The sequence below is a fragment of the Myotis myotis genome, unplaced genomic scaffold, assembly GCF_014108235.1.
Source record: "Myotis myotis isolate mMyoMyo1 unplaced genomic scaffold, mMyoMyo1.p scaffold_m19_p_3, whole genome shotgun sequence".
In the NCBI taxonomy this organism is placed as follows: Eukaryota; Metazoa; Chordata; class Mammalia; order Chiroptera; family Vespertilionidae; genus Myotis; species Myotis myotis.
In genome coordinates, this window is record NW_023416335.1 from 118,839,878 (window position 1) to 118,864,220 (window position 24,343).

General features: G+C 46.9%; 1 protein-coding gene across 11 annotated transcripts in view; it reads right to left on the minus strand.

Moving 5' to 3' along the window:
* Nucleotides 1-24,343, minus strand: part of CACNA1C (calcium voltage-gated channel subunit alpha1 C) — a 698,738-nt gene that overhangs the window by 529,985 nt on the left and 144,410 nt on the right. For all 11 annotated transcript variants that reach the window (XM_036302132.1, XM_036302133.1, XM_036302134.1 and 8 more), the window contains exons 2-3: nt 13,116-13,437; nt 8,268-8,373 (exon numbers count right to left, since the gene is read on the minus strand). In XM_036302132.1, coding sequence (XP_036158025.1) covers nt 8,268-8,373; nt 13,116-13,399 — 390 coding nt within the window. In that variant the 5' untranslated portion in view covers nt 13,400-13,437. The remainder of the gene's footprint in view (nt 1-8,267; nt 8,374-13,115; nt 13,438-24,343) is intronic.

Sequence of the window (24,343 nt, forward strand, 5' to 3'; positions counted from 1 at the left end):
AAAACACTTTTTAGCCCTAACCGGTTTGGCTCAGTGGATAGAGCATCGGCCTGCGGACTGAAGGGTCTTAGGTTCGATTCCGGTCAAGGGCATGTACCTTGGTTGCGGGCACATCCCCAGTAGGGGGTATGCAGGAGGCAGCTGATCAATGTTTCTCTCTCATCAATGTTTCAAACTCTCTATCCCTCTCCCTTCCTCTCTGAAAAAAAATCAGTAAAAAATCAATAAAATATATATTTAAAACATTTTTTACATCTACCTCATTCTATGCTATATACGCCAGAGAACAAAGCCAATAGCCCAAGAAATGGCCCATACAATCCTGAGTTCAAACTACAGTTCTGTCACTCACTCACCAAGTCACTTTACTTCTCTGGGATACTGTAGCCTCATCTGAAATACAAGCTCACTACCTGGCAGGGTTCACTCACTCACCCATTAATTCACGCAACACACATGTACAAGAGCCTGGCATGTGCCAGTGACTGCTCAAGACCCTGCAACACAGCGGTGAACGAGAGGGATAAGTTCTCTACCCTCAAGTAAACAAATAAAGAGATCATATAATTTATTGTCATGGGCATTAGAAATATTGTAGGCAAGGCACTGGCACCTGGGAGTCACTCAATAAAGGTAATTATTATGACTAAGCAAGTTTTATTACTCCCACTTGCCAGAAGAAACACAGAAAGGTTAAGTGACTGACCTCAGACCACATATTTCTGGTCTTGCTTCCTAGGTCAGCCCCTGCCACCCCAGCTTCAGAATGGCTAAGACATACCCATGTCCAGGTCCCACTTGGGCAGTTCAATCAGAACCCCAGAGGGGAGATTTACTCAGTTTTCCCAACAGAAGGTTTCAACCTAATTCTCTCATCTAAAGACACACCCTACTGCTGCCTCCCTCTCCCCCTCTCCCCCTTCTCACCACCCAGCAGAGAGAATTAGCATATGATACAATAGCCATGTGGCTTATTATCTGCAATTATCTGTTAGTGTATTTTATAACCCTAGTATTTCTGCACTGTGTGTGCCTGGTGCATTAAGGATAACACATACAAGAGAGTAATAATAAATCTCCTTTTGTTATGATCATTATTGTTGATGCAGGAGAGCCCCACAAAGACTTCATGCTCTTAGGCAAACCTGATTATAAAAGAAATCACTGCTCACGGCAGGAAGATTAGGGACACCCCAACTGGCATTTTTATATACTTGTCAAGTAGAGGCTCTGACTTGGGCCTCATATCCTTCTCAGAGCCTGGTAGGAAGGCCTCAGGCTCATCTCAGAACTCCTGGTGGTCTAAATTCAGGACCCCATGGGAGCGTCTTCAATCCAGCACTGCCTGGGAGTGGGGGAACCTTCGCAGTGCCTCAAGCATGCCCAGCTCCCTGCACTATGAGCAGGATTGTTCCACCTGTGGGGGCGGGGGTGGGGTCCCCACAGGACACTCAGGGCTCTCCCTTTGCACTCATCTTTTGCCACACATGCATGTCTGCTTCCCCCACCGCTGTGTAGTAGCGTGACAACAACACTGAGGTGTGCACAGACACACCAGTCTTCCTGGATTAGTTGCCAGAAACAAGAGCTTTGGGGTCTCTTCTCCCACCCTTCCGAGGCAAAAGCCAGCTCGAAGTGCCACTGATCCTGACTTAACCTTAGGAACCAGGCAGAGGGCCTGGTCTTTGAGTTCTGAAAGAACACATATTTGCCTGTGCCAGGTATTTTTCTAAGCATATTACCTCTGTCAACTCATTTAATCCTCACAACCTGACTACCATGCCACTCTTATTTACTGCCCCAATTTCACAGCAAAAAAAAAAAAAAAATGGGGAAACTGGACACCCCACCTCCTTCCTAACCTAGCTTGAGCCCCTGATGAACTCATTACACTTGAGCTCTCTCCTTTCACATGCCTAAGGAGAAGAGAAGCCAGCCCCAAAACTAGTCCTTCCCTTCTGTTCTCCACCTCCGCTTAAAGCCTGGCTCTTGCTCAGAAAGTACACAGCACTGTTCTTTGCACAAGGTCAAATGCCAAATATATCCCCTTAATATTTCACTCAAGCCAAGTCTTTGTGGACTTTGGGGTTTGCAGAGAACTGGGAGTTTTCCACACACAATAAGGTTGCTCTGCTTACAGAGGTTGTTCAACAGACATCATACAATTTACCTCCTAGGTACCAGCTATTAGTAGAATGGGTTTACAGTTGCTATATTATAAGTGAGGTACTGCATAGTAAGTGTCATTGTCAATAACAAGACTGTGAATAATAAAGAAAGAAACACCATGTCACAGGCCAGCTCAGGTTTCATTATGTTTCACTGGCATGAGGAAAAGAACAAAGATGATGGATTTGGGTGCAAAAGCGTATGTTAGATGGAGCATAAAACAAACAGGCTTTTGTGTAAATAATGAGAAAAAGATCTTTAAAAATTCTATACTGAAATATTTTTCACCTCTTGGAAAGAGAAGCAAGCAAGCACTAGAAAAACACATGGGGGGCGGGGGTTATATTCAGTAGGCGGAAGAAAGGAAAGTGCTGTGGGGAAAAGCGTGAGCCAAGGTAAGGACAGATGTGAATTTGCCAGTGTGTGTAATTCCAACATGTGAGTGTGCTTTGCTGCATAGGCTATTCTTGAACTCAATAGAGTGGGAAACCTCTGGGCAGGTGACACACCTGATGCTTCTCCTAGAGAGTGCGGTGGGTAGATGAGAGCAGACAGGAGAGTGCGAGGTGGAGGTGGGCACGACGGCCACATCCTAGGTCACTAGTGTCAAAGAGCAGTCCTTGTTCCCGGCATCGAACGCACCGGGGGAACCTGTTAACAACGTGGGCTCCAGGGCCCACTCCAGACTCGCAAAATGGGAAGCTCTGGGGACCGGGCCTGGGAGACTGCATTTAACCAAACTCTTCACACGATTCTTGTGCACTGAGGTTTGAGAGCCACAGTTGTGGGTGCATCATCATCTCTCCTTCACTATTTCTCAGAGATGGACTCTGCAATCGCAATTATTTTTAAAAATATGAAAGTATTATAAAAGCAATGGGGGAGTTCTCAAGCTTCATTTTAGGGGTACTTAAATGATTGGGGGACCACATTATGGCATGACAAGACAAATGTTTCAGTCACTGAAGCTCAATAAACAGTCATTATGCACCTACTATTCCAGGGCCTCAGCAAGGCTGCAAACGTCCTCTCATCCCACACCAAGCCCTGAGCCCAGCTGCTCCTCATAGTCAAGCCAGTCCTCTTGTAAGCACCCTGAGTTGTTATAAAGATGAGTTTGAACTAGCAACTAGTTCCTCTGTTATATTGTTAAACACTCAGTTCCCCTAGCTTCTAAGGGTCCTCTCTCTCAGATTTCCCCCTCCTATCTCTCAGGCCAGCCCTTCCTCACGCCCTCTACTGGCTCCTCTTCCTCCACCCACTCTGCACACATTGGTGCTTTTGGGGTTTCAGCCATGGAGGTCGCCTCCTCTCACTCTCCACCCCGACACAGGTGCTCCGAGCCAGGTCTGTGACTCCTTCTCATCCATCCTCCTACTCCCCCTACTCTCTCTCTTTGGCATGAACGTCTCCTGAGCTCCTGACCTGTATCTACTGACTGTTGTACATTTCCATCTGCACGTTCCACGGACTCCTCACTTAACAAATCACAAACTGTACCCCACCTTCCCTTCCCCCCCACTGTGACCTTTCACCTGAAGACATTCTCTTGGCTAATGGCACCTGGTTACTCACATCACCATCCTGGGAGTCAGCTCTCTCCTTTGTCAACAACATCCAACTGGTCACAAGTCGTGCCAAGTTTACATCCTAAATCCGCCACTCCCTCTCCATCCCCGTTGTCACTATCGTCTGGACTTGTGCAGTTTCCTTTTCTCATCACAAACAGTGAGGCCTCCCTCTGGGCCACCTCCCTCAAGCCGCACCCTTTCTAAAGAGCACCCTTTCTAAAATATACCTCTGGACCCAGCACTCTCCTGCTCTGAACATCCCCAGGGTCTCCTGCAATTAAGTTCGACTGTTGGCATGGGCCATCATCTGGCTCTTTTCATTCACTGGAAACCGGTACCCCATCCTTTGGTCATAAAGGGCACAATAACTAGACATCTGCACATGGGCATACACCGCCCCTTTTCGTCTGGAAATCACCTCTTCTTGCAAGATGCAATTCAAATGTATCTTCCCATGTGAAGTCTTCTCTTATTCCCTTCCCAATAGAAAAAAAAAAATCAGTGCTTTCTCCCTGACATTCGGACCTCTTATAAGACCATGTATATCTTCCCTGTTAGATACAACGTCTGCCTCTTTAAGTCTCCCAAACATGTCCTGGGTCTTGGCATGGATGTTTGCAAGACATCCCAGCACTTACAACTGGGTACTTATGGTCACTGTCTGCCTTATACTCTTCCCCAGAACCCTGTGAAGGAATGTCCCCTCTATCTAACAGGCTGGGGAACTGAGGTCAAGAAAGACTAAAGAACTTCAGATTAAGATTCAGTTACAAAGGAGAGAAGCCAAGGTTTGGACAGAGGCCTGCCCAACTCAAATTCTGCTCTATCCAAGAGACCAGTAGCTCTCAAACCTGACTGATCATTAGCACCCACCCACACCCACCACGACCAATGAGGAATTTTTTAAAAGATTATTCCTAGGTCATGTCCCAGAACTACTAAATTTGAATCAGAGCTACCAAAGCATAGGAGTCCATATGGTTCAAGCTCTCCAGGTGGTTATAATAACCAAGCTGGTTTTAGGCATCACTGTACTGATCTTCAGGCCTCTCTGCTCTAGAAAATACTGGTCTAGGCCTTTGGGAAGAGCTTGGAGTTGGAGACATAAGTCCAAGAACAACTTACCTAGAAAGGGAATATAAAATTGTGGAAGTAGCTGTGCTCACTAAGGGCAGAGTATAGAAAGAGAAAATAATGGGCCCAGAGAGAACCCTTGTAGAAGCTCCTGCAGAAAGAAGCAGGAGAGAAACTAGGAGAAACAGAAAAAAAACAGTGGTAAGAGAGACAGGAGGAGATTTAATATTAACTATGTACCGAAGCAGTGGGATCAAAGAATTTTGCAAAGAAACTTTTGATAACGTAAGATGCTGTGGAGGGAAAGAGGGAGTGGAAGGCCCAGACCAAAACACTGGTGTTGATTATGTCCGTGGAGCAGAATAATACCCCAATCTATAAGCTGATGTGGATATTGCTTGGTTGTTTCAGGGGTTTCTAATGCTCCTTGACCCTGTGGCCCCCCATCTAGTCAGTGGCCTTCACTGCCACAGGGAAGGTATGACACAGTGGAAGAGCAGAGAACAGGAGCCAGAAGGTGACTTTGAAGTTCGAGTGTAGGTCAGGGCATGATGACAGTCTGGAATAGACCACACGAGGAGTCTATTGGGCGACTCTCCCAAACAAAGGTCCCGAGACGGCAAACAGGGTAACATCAGCAAGGAAACAAAAATGAGTGAGACCCTGAGTATGTCCTTGCAAAAGGGCGCTTGAAATCTCCCATATTGCCCGTTCCCACAGTCCCAGAAGCAACAGAGAGATCGAGAACTGGAGAGGCACTGTGCTGGGGAACAAGAGACCACACTGCCTTCACGGATCAAAGACCATGAAGGGACAAGGCCATTCTAATAGTGTGGATTGACTGTGCCAAGAGCCCTGCTGCAGGGCCCTAGAGCTGTCCTTGGGACTGAGCTACGACTCCAGGGAAGGGACCGAGAGCCCTGCATTACAGAGATGAGGGTGATGCCACCAGGCCAAATGAAGCCCCAAATCAGACATTATGTTCAGTTATAGGAAAGTAACAAAAAAGTTACATTTCTTTCCCTGCTGAGTTTGCCAACTGAGATCCATCTCTATTACATTCCAGAGATGGGATGGAAGACAATGAGCAAGGAGCTGAGGAGTGAGCAAAACTGAACTGGCAGGGATAGCAAATGCAGCCTCTTCCTTAAAAAATATTGTTTTCAATTTGTATACATTCCCATCAAAGGAGGTTCAAGGATAGAGTTAGCAGAATTAGGGCAGTGTGTGTGTGTGTGTGTGTGTGTGTGTGTGTGTTTCAGATGGAGCAGACTTGAGCATACTTCCTTAATTTAGTAAATCACTGCCTAACCCATGGTTTGAAAGAGGTAGGAGTTGCCTTAGCAACTAGAAGCCCCTTTTCAACCCTCCTGCACTGTCTTCTGCACCCCCAATTCCTAAAGCAACATCACTGACAAAGTTCACTGGCTGCCTCCACCACCTCTCTCCCTCCACCTACCTAACACTTCATTTGGAAGGAATGGAGGAATAGAGAAGCCTGCCGCTGGGAGGTCTTGAGAAGCTTGGGCTTGCATGCTGGTGTTATTCTTTAAAAAAAAAACAAAAAAAAAAAAACAGCTTTATTGAGGTGTAATTTATATATCATAAAATTCACCCTTTGTAAATATACAACACAATGATTTTTAGTTACGTTTCTTTCCCTGCTTTAGTTACACGTTACACAGTTGTGCAACCATCTAGTTTTAGAGCACTTCCATCACTCCTAGATGTGATTTGAAAAACTGCAGTCCCTCAGCATTCTCTGTACCTGGCAACCTCATTCTAGCTCAAGTAATCCATCACGACCTTTGCTCTCCAGCTGGCCCCTCTGCTTCCAGAGGCAGGGGGTTCATGGATCTGCCAGCCCTGGTTCCCAGCTGGTGCAGCTCCCCAGCCCTGCTGATCCTCCTGTGAATTCTGTGGTGCAGACTGTTATGGGGCCATCTCTGGAGCCTGAGACAAAACCAAACTCCTCTACCTATTTTCAGCACTGCTTTGGCCTAGAGTAGACTCAAAGCTTCACTGGCTTCAGAACAGCACATGGATTCTTTTCTTTTTTTTTTTCTTTTTTTTCTTTTTTTTTTTTAAGTTGCAGGTTAAGTGCTCAGCTACAGGGTTTTTGGAGGACCATGGTGGGGGAGAGGGGCAGGGGTCTCGGGGGAGGGCATGCGCACACGGAAAAGAAGTTGTACCGTGGATGGAAGGAGTGTCTGCCTTTCCAAGGGCCATTTGGGAGATGCTTTGCTTATATTTATTTTGACACAGTAATGATTTCTCCACTGTTAAGAGAAAGGTCACACCTCAGAAGGATGCGTGAATTGCAGCTAATGCTCTGCCTGCTGACTCCGGCCCTGTCATCGCTCAGTGCTCCCTGGCCCGCTGTGGAACCTGTCCCCAGCACAGCCCCAGCCAAGCCATACACACAGAGCCTGGCTCACTACGAACACCGTGCCCACTACGGAGTGGGGGCTAACCCTAAAACTGGGAAATGGCAGAGAAGTTTAAAGTGTGCATCAGATTTATTTGCTGAAGGGCTAAAAAAAAGGTCAAAGGTGAAAAAGCAAAAGAATTACACTGATCATGTCATCAGCTCCAGCAACAATGGAAAAGAGAACCTTGAAACCCCGCAGCTTCTGTTAGAAACGGTCGCACAGGACAGTCCAATCTCATTAAGGGAAGGTGCTGGTGACGTGGGAAGATGGGAATCACAGGCGTGAGGTGTCTCTGCCAGGGAAGGAGAGACAGGATTTTCCTGCGCGCCTGTCGCGGAGGCATCCCCATGTGCCCCAGTTTTGCCAGCCGCATTCCAGAGCTCATTTCCTCCCATGCCCAGATGGAGCAAGGGCCTCTGTAATGACTTCATGCTCAGCCAAAAGTAAACACTCCCCATGCTTTTTCCATGGACAAATTCTAACCCCAAACCTCCAGCACTGGCCTCTCAACAGTCCAAATGGAAAGCTGCCTTTCCCAAGAAAATAAAACCCTTTTAACTAAATAATATATCTTGGCTGCAAAAGCAAACTTCCCTAAAAGCTTCCTAGAAATTATTTATCATGCGATACTACAGACCACCTGACCAAGCCCTACCAATGAACAGAGACACCTAAATACCCCAAAAGATCAGAGAATAAAAGTTCACTCCACAAACACCTGCCCTATAACACATGCCGCATGTGGCAGTATCCAGAGGACCTGCTGTGCGCAAACCCGCGCGCACACGCGCACTACCACCTAGCTGGAATATTCTTTCTAAACACAGGCTGTGATAAGACAAGTGCTGCTTCCAATCAAGAGCAGAACAGCCCCAAGACCTCAGCACAGCAGTGCTACATATACATCACAGGCACGTCTCCCGCAAACCTCCCTGCTCTCCCACATTCCGACCTGAATCGGCGTGATCAAGTCGGTCCTCCACCAAGGAAGAGAAGCATGGATTTGGGATGGTGGACTTACCAGGTTGGAATTGGTGGCATTGGAGTCATCTTCTGGAAAGGGAATATAGATCGCTAAGGCCACACAATTGGCAAAAATAGTCAGTAAAATAATGATTTCAAATGGTCTGAGGAAGGGAGTTAAGGAAGTTAATGTTGCAGAAAGCACAAGTGAAACAAACATACATATATATTCTTAAATGAATCAAAGATTCATAAGAATTTTGTTTAAACAATACATTCCAAGCCCCTTGTATTCTGAAAAGAAACATATGCCTTTTTAAGTACTTCCAATGGGTCCCCGCCAAAATTTTTCCTAATATGTCAAAAGCAGTGGAGGCCTGTCGCGTGCCAGAGTAAACACATATTTCTAAAAACTTTTTCTCCTTCTTTTATTTATTTAGATTGCATTGGACTTCATTTTCCCTCATGTGTGCTCAGGTTGCTTTTCAAGAGCAGGGCCTCTCCAGTCAGGACCTGTGATCCCAGGACCCCTCTCCTTGTGGTTTCATGCTGCCACCCAGGGACTCAAGCTTGGGAGGGGAGAGGCAGACAGAGGGGGATTGAAGGCAGACACTAGACTTTAAGATTTTTCATTTGAAATTTGGAGATTTTATTTTTACTCTTTTAATTTGAAGTTCAGAATGCCTTTTTTTTTCTTCTCTCTTATTCTCTGACAACTTCTAGAGAACCTGAAAATGGCCAGGGCCTCGGGACCCCTAAGAGCACTGTAGCATGTGTACTGTGCTTCTAGGGTGGGAACTGCCTTTTCTTTAAGACACAGCTCCATGTAGAACCCCACAGGGCCTGGCTTCCAGGGAAAAGGCTTACGTCCCAGGTCCTCTCCCCCTTCCCTTGGTATGTGCCGGGATCCAGCAGGACAAGCCAAGACCCACGCACCAGCAGCAGTGCACTCAGGGATCCTGTGCCTGGATTTATTTATCAACATATCAGGGCAGGACACAACCTCGGGAGGAAAATGAGCTCCAGTGATACTACCCCCACGTCCTGCACCCACAATTAATGGCCACAGGGGGGAGGCTTCAGAGGAAGCACCTAGCTTATGCTCTTCCAGCCCCACCTCCCCCAACCCCTGACACTGCCAAGTTTTCAGCTTAGTCCCGTGGTCGGCAAACTGTGGCTCGCGAGCCACATGCGGCTCTTTGGCTCCTTGAGTGTGGCTCTTCCTAAGTCTTAGAAGTACCCTAATTAAGTTAATAACAATGTACCTACCTATATAGTTTAAGTTTAAAAAATTTGGCTCTCAAAAGAAATTTCAATCGTTGTACTGTTGATATTTGGCTCTGTTGACTAATGAGTTTGCTGACCACTGGCCTAGACCATGGAGTCTGAGGAAGGAGGAAGGAGAGGATGGGACTTCCCGGGAGAAGGAACCAGCTTCATCTCCCAGCACATGAAACCTGTATTCATCAAGTTAACATATCTTGAGGCAGGAAAAGACTTAAAAATCAGCTAGTCCAAACCTCTGAGGTCCAGAGAGCCTAAGAAACTTTCCCAGACCCCACAGCAGGTCCTGACCAGCCAGGACTAAAACCCAATTCCCTGACCTCTCAGTCCAGCGCTCATTCCCTTGTCATAGATGGCCTCTAACTTCTGTTAACAGGCGACCCTGAGCCGGGAAGGCATCTTAGTGATAATCTAGTCCAGGCTTCCCAGCCAGTGTGCTCGTTATTGATCCCCCTTGGCCATATGGGTGCAACTGGGGGTGCATTTATGGAGCATACTTCATAAAGTCGCCATTTTCTGTGCTTTGATGTAAAAAATAAAGCATGCACTGGGCCTGTCCAACCTCCCAGCTTGACAGACAGAGAAAATAAAACAACCTCTCCCAGACCCCAAGCTGGGAAATACCAGAGCCAGGATCAGAACCAGACCTACTGACTCATCTTTTCCAACACGCCTGCTGCTCCTTGAGTTGGCCAAGGAACAAGTGAGGATGGTGGTGATGTTGAAGATGACAATGGTGATGGCAACAGGGAGGACATAGCTAACATTTATTGGGAACTTACTCTGTACCAGGCACTGTTCTAACTGCTCTACATAAATATCCTGAGTGGAATGCACAATTATTATTCTCATTTCTAAGTGAAAAATTAAAGGTTAACTTGTCCAAAGTCACAGAGGTCGTGGAAGGATGGCTTCAAACCCAGGAAGCCTGGCTCCAGGGTCTGGGTTTGTAAGGACAACTCTACACTGATCTATCCTGAAGTTACCCTGAAGCATTTAAGGAAGTTAGTTCTTTTAGCCCTCCTACACATTCCTCTTCCCTCCTAGCCTTTCCCCACCTGCTTAGGAGAGTGACATTCAGCCCAAAGGCTGGTCAGTTTGGTTTCCATCATCTAATCCTCTGTGCTCCCTCACTGCCCCCAGGGCAAGGGCACATTAACTCAACTAGGCCAGACCTCACACATCGTCCTCAGAATGTCAGCTTGGTCCCAGAGTGGAGGAGGGCTACACTTGGGGTGTTTCTTGCACTGTAAGTTCCACCTCCTGCCCATCCAGTTATCCATCCATCACCTTACGCTAAAAGTACTGGCTACAGCTGGGGAAGATTTTGAGTAAAGAAACCAATCAGGCAGATAAGAAAAGCTATTAGCTGTGGAGGACCAGGTAAGCCCTGCAAGTGTTCAGTGACCCAAGACACCCAGATCATTTTTTAAACTGCCTTCTCTTCTTAATGACAGCATCAAATTCCACTCTTTCAAGAGCACTGACTGGCTAGTACACCAGACCATCTCCTTCCCCATCAGCTACCCTTCAAAGGCTATCTGGGAATGCCACCAACCACCTACCAAGACCGGGTCTACTTCCTCTCCTGTGGATGGAGGACACATACCCCTGGAGAGTGGCTGCAGCACCCCTCTGCCCAAGTATGTGGGGAGCAGTGCAACGAGGTGGCTGAGGCCCGTAGTTGGCATACTGGACCTGACCACTCTTCCCCCACCTACCCTGTATATTACTCTTGCCTCTCCTCTCTCCCCTTCTTCCCAGGCTTTGTATGGCACCAGCACCAGGGACCCATGCATCCCAGGAGGTTAACTAGCACTCACTGAAACGTCTCCTAAGGTAGATTTTCTGAGCGTGCTTCCACATGCGCAGATTCTGCAGCCCTTGCTAATCTGGATGGCGCCCCCTGAACATCCACCCTAGTACCTCTCTTCTGTGCTATGGGGGTGTGGGCTGTAGGAAGTGCATGGATTTGGGAATTGGGGAACCTGGATTTGAAAGCCCACTGTCAGCTGCCAGCTGTGTGGTCTGGGAAAGTTCCGCAGCTTCTCCAGGCCCCAGTGCCCCCCATCTCTAGAGAAGCCTGGCATTCAGGGCCCCCAGCCCTCCACCTCCACAATTCTGAGGGAGCAGCTTTGACAGTGGCCTGATGAGGCCAAAAAAGCCAAGCCTCCTGCCCAGTCATCTGAGAACCAGATCCACACCTGGCCACTCATGACAGACTGGCCAGCTGTGGAGCAGCCACTCGGCTTGAACTGCATCTCTTAAAGTTATTTTTTAGTTCAGGGGTTCAAACATTTGTAGAACTAACATTTCTTCCTAAATACAAACTTTCTTCTCTCCCTGAGTCATCTTCTTTGGCCTTTCAACCACTACCCAAGACTTTTAAATTTTTCCATAAAAATTCATGAATGAAACCTAACACTCCCATCCTGAACCTTCAGAGCCACAGTAGCCCAGCCTGAATGACTTCTTATTATAAAAATGCCCAACAATAATACCAGGTTCTAGTCCTGTCTGTCACCAACCATATGAACCTGAGAGCCACTTTCGTGGCGCTCAATGTCATCACTAAGGAAAGTCAGGAGTGGACCTACTGATCTTTAAGGTCCTTTCCAGCTCCACCCACAATTCCCACAATGTCAAGGGGCCTGTGACTACAGTGAGAGCCCAACCTTTCAAAGAAAGCCATTTTCTCTCAAAGACCCAGTCACTCATTTCCATACAGAGTGGTTCTGTGTTTAACACTGCAGGTCAGAATCTCCACTTTGACTGCACGTTAGAATCATCTGGAGAATTTTAAAAATATGTTGGGTGGAGCTCAGGCACCTGTATTTTGTTACAGCTTTCCAGGTGATGCTAAGGTGCAGCCAAGGTTGAGAGTCACTGTCCGAGGCCTTGAACCAAGAGCTGCAGTCCCTGACCACCACCATCTTGCATTTCCTAGGCTCCTTCACCATAGAGCCGCGGTTTTCAAACTGTGGGTCACAACCCCTTTGGGGGTCGAACGACCCTTTCACAGGGGTCGCCTAAGACCATCAGAAAACACAGATATAATTACATATTGTTTTTGTGATTAATCACTATGCTTTAATTATGTTCAATTTGTAACAATGAAATTGGGGGTCACCACAACATGAGGAACTGTATTAAAGGGTCACACATTAGGAAGGTTGAGAACCACTGCCCTAGAGAGAGGGAGGTCATGAAACTATGCCAGCGCCATGACATGGTAGGAAAAGAAGGCTGTGGAGTAGCAGCATGAAACCACTTAACCCAACACGTGGGTCCCTGGGCAAGCTCAGCCAGGTAAGATGATATGTCATAACCTCGTAGGCTCATTTTCTCAAATGTTGCTTATTATATGAAAAAACATGCAAAGAAACAAACACCTGGGGAGCTTGTTATACAAGCAGATTCCAAGTCCTATCCCCAGAGACTCTGATTCACCAAGTCTGGAGCTGCACCTGGAACTCTGCATTTTACAGTGCCCCAATAAATGCAACAGGTCAGATAACACTTATAGGCTCAGCAGGGACAACACAGCCCACTGGCTGGTAGGTACTGGGGGGCTGGCCCTACTGGGGCACACACTCTGCCCAGACCAGGGCACAAAGGATATTTCCATTCGACAATGCTGATGCATGCCCTCCGGATGGGGTTCTTCAGAGTCAGGCAGAGCAGGGCACGAGGTGGGCGTGTGGCAGTGGTGCTGCCCTGCTTCTTGGGCTTCCCATACTGCTGCCGCTTCCGCTGTGTGGAGCTGACTGTGGAGATGGTCGCGTTGCCAGCGCTTCCCATCAACTTAGCCTGCCGGGCCGCATCAATGGCTGCCTGCCAGGACAGGGCCGCCCCTGGAGTGGGGATGTGCTCGGGGGCAAGCCCTGCCGCTGCATTGGCATTCATGTTGGCATGAGCTGGGCGTGGGCTCCCATAGTTGGAACCTGCAGGAGAAGAGTACAGAGGACAACAGTCACCAGGGAGAAAACAGTAGAGCTTGTGATATGCTCTGGATCCCAGATTCACAATTACTTAGAGACCTTATTTCAAACTATTGCAGTTTGGAAGGGGAACATGGAAACACAGTGTGTGGTGCTGAGAAAAGAGAGTCCGGAAATCTGTTCTAGTCCTGGTTCAGCTGTGTGACCTTGCATTTGTCATTCCCCTTCTCTAGTCTCATTGCCCCATTTTGACAGACATGACATAAAGATGTGTATTATAACATATATGGATCTCAGAAGCAGTGTGAGAGAAAGGCAGGATACAGAAAAAGGTAAATACACAATGCAATATATGTAAATTAAAATACATTTATATAAGAATAAATAAAATGATATTCATTAAAGAGAATGGCTGATTATTTAAGGAAGGTGAGGAGGAAAATGGGAGTAGGATATGGAGATAAAAAGAAAAATGAATGAATGAAGTGAATAAGAGAGCTATCGTATGGATCAATGACAAATGCCCAAAGAATTGAAGAGTTTGATTCACTCAAATCTCTGTACCTGAGCTCGCCCTCTCTCTCTCTCTCTCTCTCTCTCTCTCTCTCTATATATATATATATATATATATATATGAACAAAATGAGGGGGTTGGACCAAAGTAAGGTTACATCCAGGTACCTTAAACCCATCAGGACATTGAGAGCTGGTTTAATAGGAGGGGGTAGGGGACTGTGATGGTTTTAAATCATGTCAGCCCATCTTTTGACATCTGCCTCCCATTGAGAAACAGGATCTATATATACCCTTCTCCTGAAATGGGTTGGCTTTTGGTGATTGTTTTGACCAATAAAGTACAGCAGAAGTGACGATAACATTGCATCCACCTGACTCTCTCTGGATGCTCACCCTCAGGGAAGCCAAACACTCTGCAAGGTAGCCTGGTTGCTATGAGGAAGCCCACCAGCCCTACATAGAGAGACCGCATGCAGAGGGACAGATTCCCAGCCAGCCTTCAGCTGCTCTGGTCACCATCTGACTGCAACTACATGAGACCCCAAGCCAGAACCACCCAGCCAGCCTTTCCTGTGACAAGTTGGCAGGGTGGGGTAGAAGGGCACTGCAGGAAGGACACCTGAGTAGGAACCAGTGAAGTCCAGAGTAGGGACATCTGCAGTGCTCTGGAGCCTTCAAGACTGTCCCTAAGATACCACACATACCCTGGTCGGCCTGATGCTTCCCCCAGAATCCTCCAAGGTTTGCCAGGTAATCAGCTCAGCCTGGGCCCAAACCTGAATGCCCCAGAACAGAAGCATGACCTTGAGATCTGTCAACTGGCCAGGTGCATCAGGATCAAGAGGGGCTGCAGGGAATGGGGTGCTACTGTGGGCAGAGAGCCGGGCATCGGGATGCCATATCAGTTGCCTGGAAGATTGGGGCTGGAGCAGGCAGACCAGTTGCACATACATCACTTCCAGTCCCCCCACCATAATCCTCCTCTCTGCTCAGTGTACATAAGGGAAGCTGCTGAGTCCAGAAACAGTTACCCAGTGGAGCCCTTACCTCTCCTCACTGCAACCCACCAGGATTCAGACGAAAACTTGGTGCTCTGCCAATCACCTCTCCCCAGCTTTTACCAGGGGCTGATTCATCTAAATTTGGCTTTAAGATAACTGTTGCTCCCAGTGTGACCTGCTATCTGGACTCTATCATCCCTACCACCAGCCCTGTCCACAGGAACCAGTTCAGAGATGAGCACATGACCCAGCTCAGCCAGTGAGAACGTATTCACCCAGAGAACATCTATTCTAGAGACAGACTCTACCAACCTCATTGGGCTCCTGCATCCAGCCTGATGCTAGCCTTACCCTGAGCTTTCTGGTTTTAGTACTTAAGTAAATTAGATTAAGCTAATTTGAATTGAGTTTCTGTCCCTGGCAACCAAAATACACCTGGCTAATATGTGTGCTCAGTGCCATAAGCTCAAACGTGGCTGGGGTGTCATTTCTGCCAGATTCCAAAGTCTACATCCTTTCCATCATCACCCCAGTGACAGTCAGTTTCCACTCTGATGCCAATCACTGTCCAAAATTCTGTACCTAAAGGATTCTAAGACTTTTCTGAGCACAACAGGAGAGTATATCATGATAGATCAGTGATGTCTGCAAGGGCACAAATGGTAGGGAATGGTATTGCAGATGCCACATATTTACCACCCTGTATGATACCAAGATGAGCACATCAGGTCTTCTTTAGTGCCAACTGGTCTACTGACTTCTTGTCCCAACAGTTACCTCCTGCACTATTGCCATCTGGTCCCTGTAGCATTAGAGCCTCACTCCCAACCCCTAAGGACTAGAAAATTGTCTCTTTGCTATACTCAATCCATGGCTATATTCTCAACATGACAATGACTCCCTTTGCACAGTATATTCCCTTCACCCTCCGCCTTTCCTCTGCCCCAGCTGCTCCAGGCAGCTGCCATACCCTCAGGGGTAAAGTATGTTAACCAGAATGTCAGAATCATGGAGAACCCAGCACTTCCTAGAAGTCTTGTCTCTCACATACTTCCCTGCACTTACTTCATGGAGCTTAAGTATAGAGCTAGGAAGACCCCAATAAGTATGTGCCTTCTCCTTTCTTATAAGATCCCAGAGGAAAAAACTAGAAGAGAGAATTGAAATTAATAAAGGCACCTGGAGCACGAGAACTGTTTTAACAACCAGCAAGCATGAGTATCTCCATTTAACACATAAGAAAACAAAGGAGCGTATGACTCATTAAAGGTCACAAAGTGAGACAATGGAAGATTTCTGCAGCACACACAGGACTCACAGTTAAATGCTAGACTATCCTCCACCTCCTCAGATCTCATACACACAGTCCACATGCATACCCACGTGCGTGCTCACATATGTGGCCACAAACAAAGCACACACCTCCTACTGGTTTATGGGCCTTGAGGTTGAAGAGGTTGAATTTCTGATCCCAAGAACATCCTTTATATGATCTTCACAGAACAGCATCCACTACATGAACAGCCCATTAGTAACCCTGGGAACTTTGGGATGAATGACAGTGCAAGGTGTTCCTGTTCCTATTTGCTGCATTGGAGTGACTGAGCCCAACCTCCTCTCTTGTCTTACTGGGTTCACCAGACTGGGCTGCAATTCTGTGTCCGTTCAATCTGAGATACATCATTTTTCCTTCCTTCTCAGTTTGGTACTGACAATGCTTAATAGACTATTTTATTCCTGGACTTACTTCTCTTCCCTCACCTAAGTAAAAGCAGCCATGTCTCAACCATCATTCTTCCCAGTTCTCCATTCTCTCCTCACACAAGCCCTCAACACTTCACGCCTTTCTACTGTCTTCACACTCTAATCTTTGTACTCACCCGCAAGCATTATAAATCACCCTCTCTCACACCACTTGCCAGTCCCGAAAACCAAGGAGTATTGGGACAACGCTTGGAAAGAAGTCAGGAAGCACCAGCATGAGAGCATATCCATGGCCTTGGAAAGGCTGTGTGTGGGGTGTGGAGACCATGGCTAAATGGCTGTAACTCCAGAGAGCCAAGAGGGGTTCTGAAAGCCACGCCTTGGTAGGCTGCCTTGTGAGCCACCCCTCACCGTGGGTGACCTCATTCACATTGTGAACCGTTCCCAGAGCACAAGGACCTCTCTGGAGCACTCCATCTGGAGAAAGCACATACGAATAAGCCCGTGGGGAAAAATGGAATTTCAACCTCTCCCCAGCTGGAAGACAAGAAAACAGCCTTCAGTATTTTGGTCCTGGCAGCTCTGAGCATGGCTGTAGCCCTGTGACATGACTAAGGACACTGCCACACAAAGCCACACACCGGGTGAGGCAGGCGGGGCCCCTCGAGGCTCCTCCACTAGGGCTATACTCCAAGTTCCAGCTTGGCTTCCTCTTCTCCAAGCAATTTCCCTGCCCCCCCCCCCCTAGACTGGAGGCTCTATGAGTACCACCAGGTCCACCACAACAAGGGGCACAATTCTACAAGAATCCCAGAAATGAAAAATCTCCATCTCAGACTCAACATTTTTTAATCCAGAGCAGTGCCATGGATGAAAGGCAAGCAGTAGTGTGTCCTTGATGGCTTTTGTTAGCACCAAATAAATCACCCAATGCAAAGAGATCAATTTTCAAATTATGAAGCTGATTCAAAGCTCTGACTGCTGGTTGCCAGCTGAAAAGATGCCACTATTTAAGTCTGCTCTGGCGCCTGCCTTACCATACTATTTCCACTGATGCTCTTGTCCCTGAACGAGCCCCAGGGCAGCAGCTCAACAAATCAGGCCACACACAAACAGGTGGGTGCCCACAGCAGCGATCTCTTTCTCATACATAAGAAAATGACTCTCATTTGTCAAATAGCCAAGCTTGCCTGAAGACAGCAGCAGCTCCTTCCTCCTGCACACAGTAGCTGCTGCTTCTCCAACAGAATGGAGGCCCAGCCTAGAGCCTGTTCTCTCAACCTTTCCAATTACTTTCTAAGACCCCAGAATGAACTGGTCAGCTGCAGGTCATTCTGCTCTGCAAGGTCCACGGAGGAGTCCAAGTCAGGAGGCAGTGGCTTATGCTTCCTTGGTACCCACCCCTTCACCCCTGGGAAAAGGTGTGGTGCTGAGGACTTAGAAGGTGTTCAGTGATAAAAAGGTTCATTTTTTTCCCTTTAATCCATCTCTATCCATGAACCTGACCCAGGGCCATATCCCAGAAAATGCTCAATATCTGTTGTTAACAAGTGTATTAACAGTGATGACATGATAAAGATGAAGGTGGACAACAGGTAGACTTCAGCAACACTGTTGGAGTGGGCCGGTCTATGCCCTAAGGAATGGGCTTAGTCAGGCCCTTCCACTTACTTCCTGGAGGTGATAGTGGGGGAGACTATCTGAGGGAAGAGGTTGTGAGCAGGCCACTACCCATTTTTTTGCCCAGAATGTTGCAGTAGCCCCCTGACATTTCTTTCACTTCTCTTGACTATCCCCAATCCAGTCTCTACGCCAGAGTGACCTTTTAGAAATAGAAATCATAAATCAGTACCTGTCATTCTCCTATTTAAATCCCTTCAAAATCTGAACTCTACATGATTCATGAAGCCTGCATAGGTGGGCCTTGGCCCACTTCTCTGAGCTCATCTCACTCGTCTCTTGGCCTAGTCCCATGCACTCCTGACACACTGGCCTCACTTCACCCCTCAGACATGCTCAGCTCTTGTCTATCACAGTTCCTCTGCACAAACCTAACTTGCTCCCTCTGCTCTTTGCTTGGTGATTCCTTCTCACATTTCAGGTTGGTGCTTAAGTGATTCTTTCTCAAAATCCCCAACCCTGATTCCCCAATCTCAATAAGGATAGCTCAAACAGTGGGTGCCAGTGTGCTTCCCATTTCCCTGCCTCCACACTACTCTGCAATAGAGATCCCAAACCCCTGGCATCATAAAGGGAACCCCAATTAGGCACCCGTGTGGAAAAAGGCACAGAGCTGCAGGCCTGCTTCAACAGCATGGCCTCCCTCGTTAGCCTCAGTCCCTCAGCCATGCACAAAGGATGTCACTACTAAAGACCAGTCTTTGTACATACAACTACAACCAATGCTGACTTATGAAGAGCAAGAAACAATAGTTCATCCCTGGGAAGGAGAGAACTGTACATGCCTTTCTCCTAAAGTCCTATCCTCTCACTTAGCAAAGGAAATGCTTTCACTCAAGCCGGGTGTCACCAAAGATCTTTGCAGAAGCCCATTTAGCTCTTACTGTCTGTCATCTCATTGTAGTGACAAGAGGCCTGCATTTCCTTTAAGAGTGTGGCAGTCAACCTGAATCAGAAACTATGCTTTCTCTGCCCATTAAAGGCCAAAAAACTAGAAAACAGGAGGTCATTAATCTTCCCTACCCAGTACATTACAAAGATAGCCAGGAAACTCAGATAGGGAAGATGCTGGTCTTGGTCTTAGAAGATAACTCAAGGCCCTGCCCACTTCAAGCCTAGCAGTGCTCATCCAGAGAAGAATCAGGTCTGGCTCAGCACCATGTGGCAGATGTAGTGAACTGGTGGGCTAACGCAATAGCTCTCCCAACCTCCTTCTGCTGTGCCTTCCTGTCCTGCAAAGGCAGGAGAGCTAAAAACTAGTCTCCAGTCTCCCCTGTAGCTGGACTTCCTGATGTGACTAAGGGGTTGGCCAATTCAAGAAATGAATTGAAATTAAGTCAGGTGGGGAGGGTATCTGTTTCATCACTACGGCCCAGCAAGGCACTGACAATGGCTTCCTGATCCCTGGATCCGAAGGGTACAGCAACTTCCACATTCCCCAGCTTCCTAATTATCCCAGAGTCCCAGTCCTCTTAGCAGGCCAGTTCTGCAGTATTGTTCTGGGAATCATTGCTGGAGGACCAGGCCAGAGCCTGTTCTCCCAACCCTTCCATTACTTTCTAAGCCCTTATATTCCTGTATTAAGTATCTTTCCTATTAAAATGGCTACACCAGTGTCTGTTGTGGGTCTAAGCCATACAATCCACAGTCACACTGTGTAACAAAACGTCTACAATGATGAAAATGTCCTGTAATTCTGGGTTGTCCGATATGGCAGCCATCAGTCATTGTGGCTACTAAGCACTTGAAACGTAGCTAGTTCAATTGAGGAACTACATTTTAACTTTCATTTAATTTACATTTAAATAGCCACATGTGGCTACCATATTGGACAGCACAGGTCTATATTAAGAGGTAGTCATGATGGAAAGAGCATGATGAGGAATCAGGTGTGAGAAATGGGAAAAAGTACTAACAGAAGCACTTAGTTCTAATCTGTAAAAACAAAAGAGAGAGAGAGAGAGAGAGAAAGAAACTTAAAAAAAAAAAAAAGCAATCAAGAACTGATTCAGATTCTGATGGGTGGGTGGATTTTCTGACCAGAAAATAACCACCTGTGCAAAGGCATGTTTTCAAAGCATGAGATTCTAAGACCTAACAAACAACATAGAAACCAAAAGTCATTTTTCAGTAGCTAATGCTCTTGACAAGTGAATGAAAAACTAATTTTCCCAATGGGCAGCTGAGAAAGCTGACATTGTCCCCCAACCCAAGTTGGACTAAGAGAGCCCCAAGACATCCCAGCTGGGCTGTAAGCCCTCTCCCCACAGCAAGCACCCCAAGTGTCTCCTCAACATTTCAACAACGGTGCTCTCCATCTGCCTCCTCTGTCTCCTATATGAGCTACCTTCACACTCTTTTCAACAGCACTCTCTTACTATCACTGTCTTCCTCATCTCTCATCCTGCTATGAACACAGTTCATGAGAGGTGCGGATGCTCAGAACAGGCCCATGACCATAAGTAGTCAAAGCTGCTCCAAAACAAGGAGACAGTGAAGGACCAAGAACATCTGTGGCCATCTCCCTGACTCAATCAATTGGTGCTGTCTTAAATGAAACTGTCTCTTTTCTATTCTACATCCCACCTCTTTCTGATGACTGGGGCCAAGGCAGAGAACTTGGAGCATTCCAGAGCCCCATCCAAGTGGAAGAGTGGTAAATCTACTGGTGCTCCCCTTCCAGTGACCCAGAAAACTTAGGCCTTTTTTCTGTTCTTCCTGGGGCAGCTAGTCAAAGGGAGGGAAAGAGAGGAAAAGGAATCCTAGGGCAGACTCCCAGAAGAAGTAAACTAGCTTCATCTGCAGAGGACTGGAGGCCAATAAATACTGCCTTGGCCAGAAGACCCTAATCATAAAGCCATTTCCCCCATGGTACTCAGGTCATATTGACATCAGAGAGCAGAAGGAAGAAAAGCAAGATGAACACAAGTGAATAGATATAAACAGCTAAACCATATTTGCCAAACAAAGACAATAAATTGCAAATTAATAATAAAATACTTTTTTTCATTTATTTCCAAGCAGGGAGAGGAGAGAGATCTCATACTATTTGAACTAAGGCACCTATCAATCACCCACCACCTTGGATAGAAAACCTAAATTACAGAACCTAGTTGAGGATCATTTCAAGTTTATCAAAAGTGAGTATTTTGGCTTTTTAAGTGTAATCACAGAGTAGATTTTGCACTGTAAAAACAGACCCAGCCCTGGCTGAGCTCAGACACTTATCTAGAAAAATGGGAAACCCTCAGGTTGCTGATGTCTGGGGGGGGGGGGTGCATAGTGGGGGACAGGGGCTATGGAAAACAGGAAAGAGTGCCACAGTAGCCTAGCACAGCACTGATGGGACCTAAACCCCACTCCTCCTCTCCTCTGCTTCAGCTGGTGAGTGTCTGAAAGAAGCTACACTCCAACCTTTGGGTCCTTCTCTTATTCTCTCAGTGATTCATAAGCTCCTTGACAGCAGGAACCAGCTTTGCAGCCTCAGAAATCCTAGGAGAGTGGTTGTCAGTAGATGTTCAAAACACATTTGCCACATGGATGTTCTTGTGCAGAATTTTCACTTAGCCTTCACAGATTTCTAGTGAAAAGTTTACAGAGATGATATTATTCGACTCTTTTAGATGATGTTTGTCATATGTTAAAGGTGTTTATTATCATATGTTAAGTAAATGTTTGTTTCTTCCCCCTCAGAAAGGAAGCCACCGAAAGCAGGCACCTTTACCTATTTTGTTCACTGCTGTATGCCCAGAGCCCGGACAGTGTGGAGCAGCCAACCTTTCAGACCTTGTGGACCACCAGTGGTCCATGGTTCACCGGTTGGTGACCACTGCTCCAAAGGTTTCCTTAAACCAGTGGTTGCCAACCTTCCAGACCTCACAGACCACCAGTGGTCTGTGGACCACCGGTTGGCGACTGCTGGTGTAGAGCATGGTGTGTGCGCAATAGAAATGTGTTGAATGAATGAGTAGCTCAAATGTAACTGTACCAGCATAGTAATTATTTAGACTTCTGGCCACGTGATATTAGCATTTTATTGCTTTGGCCCCATTTCACTGGTAGGAAAACAGAGACACAGAGTGACGGCACCTTTCCTGATCACCAGAATTAGAACAAGTGAGGTAGTACTATATCGGGAGGGCAGTTTTTGGTCTATTCAGTGGCCTCTACCTCCTTCCATCTCACCATCTGGGAGGATGGGGTGACAGGAAGGCTTGGCCAAGCCTCACCCTGCCTGCTTCCTATCACCCACTGAAGTGGGCAGGGCACCTTAGGGAGCCAGCAGTAATTTTTCTCACTCCACTTCATGCCTGTGAACGCCCAGGCCTTGTCAATGGTCTGACTCAGGGGGATGGCAGAGCAGTCCTGCTGCAGAGCTGAACCCAGCTGAGGCCTGGAGCCCAGAGCTCACACATTCAGACCCTCATAGCCATGACCCTTTCTGTTCTTCAGGAAAGAAGGTCTACCTGTGCCCGGGGCTCCTCCACTCCATCCGGAACCTGCCCAGGCCTCTTTGAACATGAGCTGATGAACTCTGTCAGAAAAGCAATTTAGCACTCCTAACCAGAGTTTTTAATGTACTTCTAACACTTGACCTCCCTTTACAGAAGCTATCCTAAAGGACTAATTGAAGAATCTGGCAAGCAACGTGCCTACTTGGGTATTCACCACAGTGTGAATTATAGCAATACCAAACTGGAAATCACCTAAGAGCCCATCACTGGGGGACTGCTAAATAAATCAATGCACATCCATATGAAAGAATTTTAGGAAGCCATAAAAATTATGATTTTGCAAAACAATGCAGAAAAAATTCCACAACATAATTGTAAGCAACAGAAACAGGGTACACACACACACACACACGCACACACACACACACTAGGACCCCAATTTAGCAAGGGACACTTTTTTTCATAGAAGAAAGACTTAAAAGAAGCACATCAAGATATGACTAGTGTCATGTTTAGGTGACAAGTTAGACTTGTTCCCAGAAAGGTAGATCCATGTACCACACAGGACCACAGACTCAGAATCCAGGCGCACTTTGCAAATTCTGGCTTTGCCGGTTACTGGCTGTTTGACTGGACCAGCCAGAACTCTCTGTACCTGAGACAGCCAATTTGTAAAATGGCAATCATTACAGTGGCCACCACACAGTATTGTTGTGACAGTCAAATGAGCTATAAATGTAAAACTCAGAATACTGCTTGACATACAACTTTATAAAGTACTAGCTATTTTTATTACATTAGCCACATTCTGTGGCTATATAATTCTTTGGTAGTCAGATAACAGATAGTTATCATTTTTTTTTTAAGTATGCTTGCAAAATTTACTGTGACCAAACCAGCCTCAGATGCTGACCACCCATGGGTAGGTGATACCCACAGACTCCACCTGGCAACTGGCTGCCCCCCTTCCTCACCTTGCCTGGAATCCCCAGCACCAAAGAAAAATGAAAGCACCTGCCCAGCCACAGAGAAACAAGCCCCTGGGGACTCAGTACACACCTCTATGCGGCCCTCTGTGGACCTGAATCTAAACTCTGGACAAAGGATAATTTGCACCCCATCTCCCCAGCTGTAATACAAAAGTAGGTTTAGGGTAAAGCGAAATAGTTGATTTGAAAATTATTCCAGACCCATGAGCATCTCAAATTTTTAACAATTCTATTTACTACCAGCTTGGCCCCCTGAGGATAAACAGGTGTGTGTTCATGACGTGAAAGACATCAGGCCTGTGAGTCAGGGCCCCAGGCTGCAGCCTTCGGTCTGAGCCAGGCCATCTGCATAACCGAGAGCCTTGGAAGAAGGTCCAGCAGGACTGGACATCAGAGGGAGAGAGTGGCCTTCCTCCACCCGCCCAGCCTCGCAGTATCACAGCCCGGACCCCTCACCCTGTGACTGTCACTCACACCACCAAGTACTAACATGTATGTTTCTCTGGGGCTCAATTTACTCATCTGTAGAACAGAAATAATAATGCCTTCCTCGCAGGACAATCGT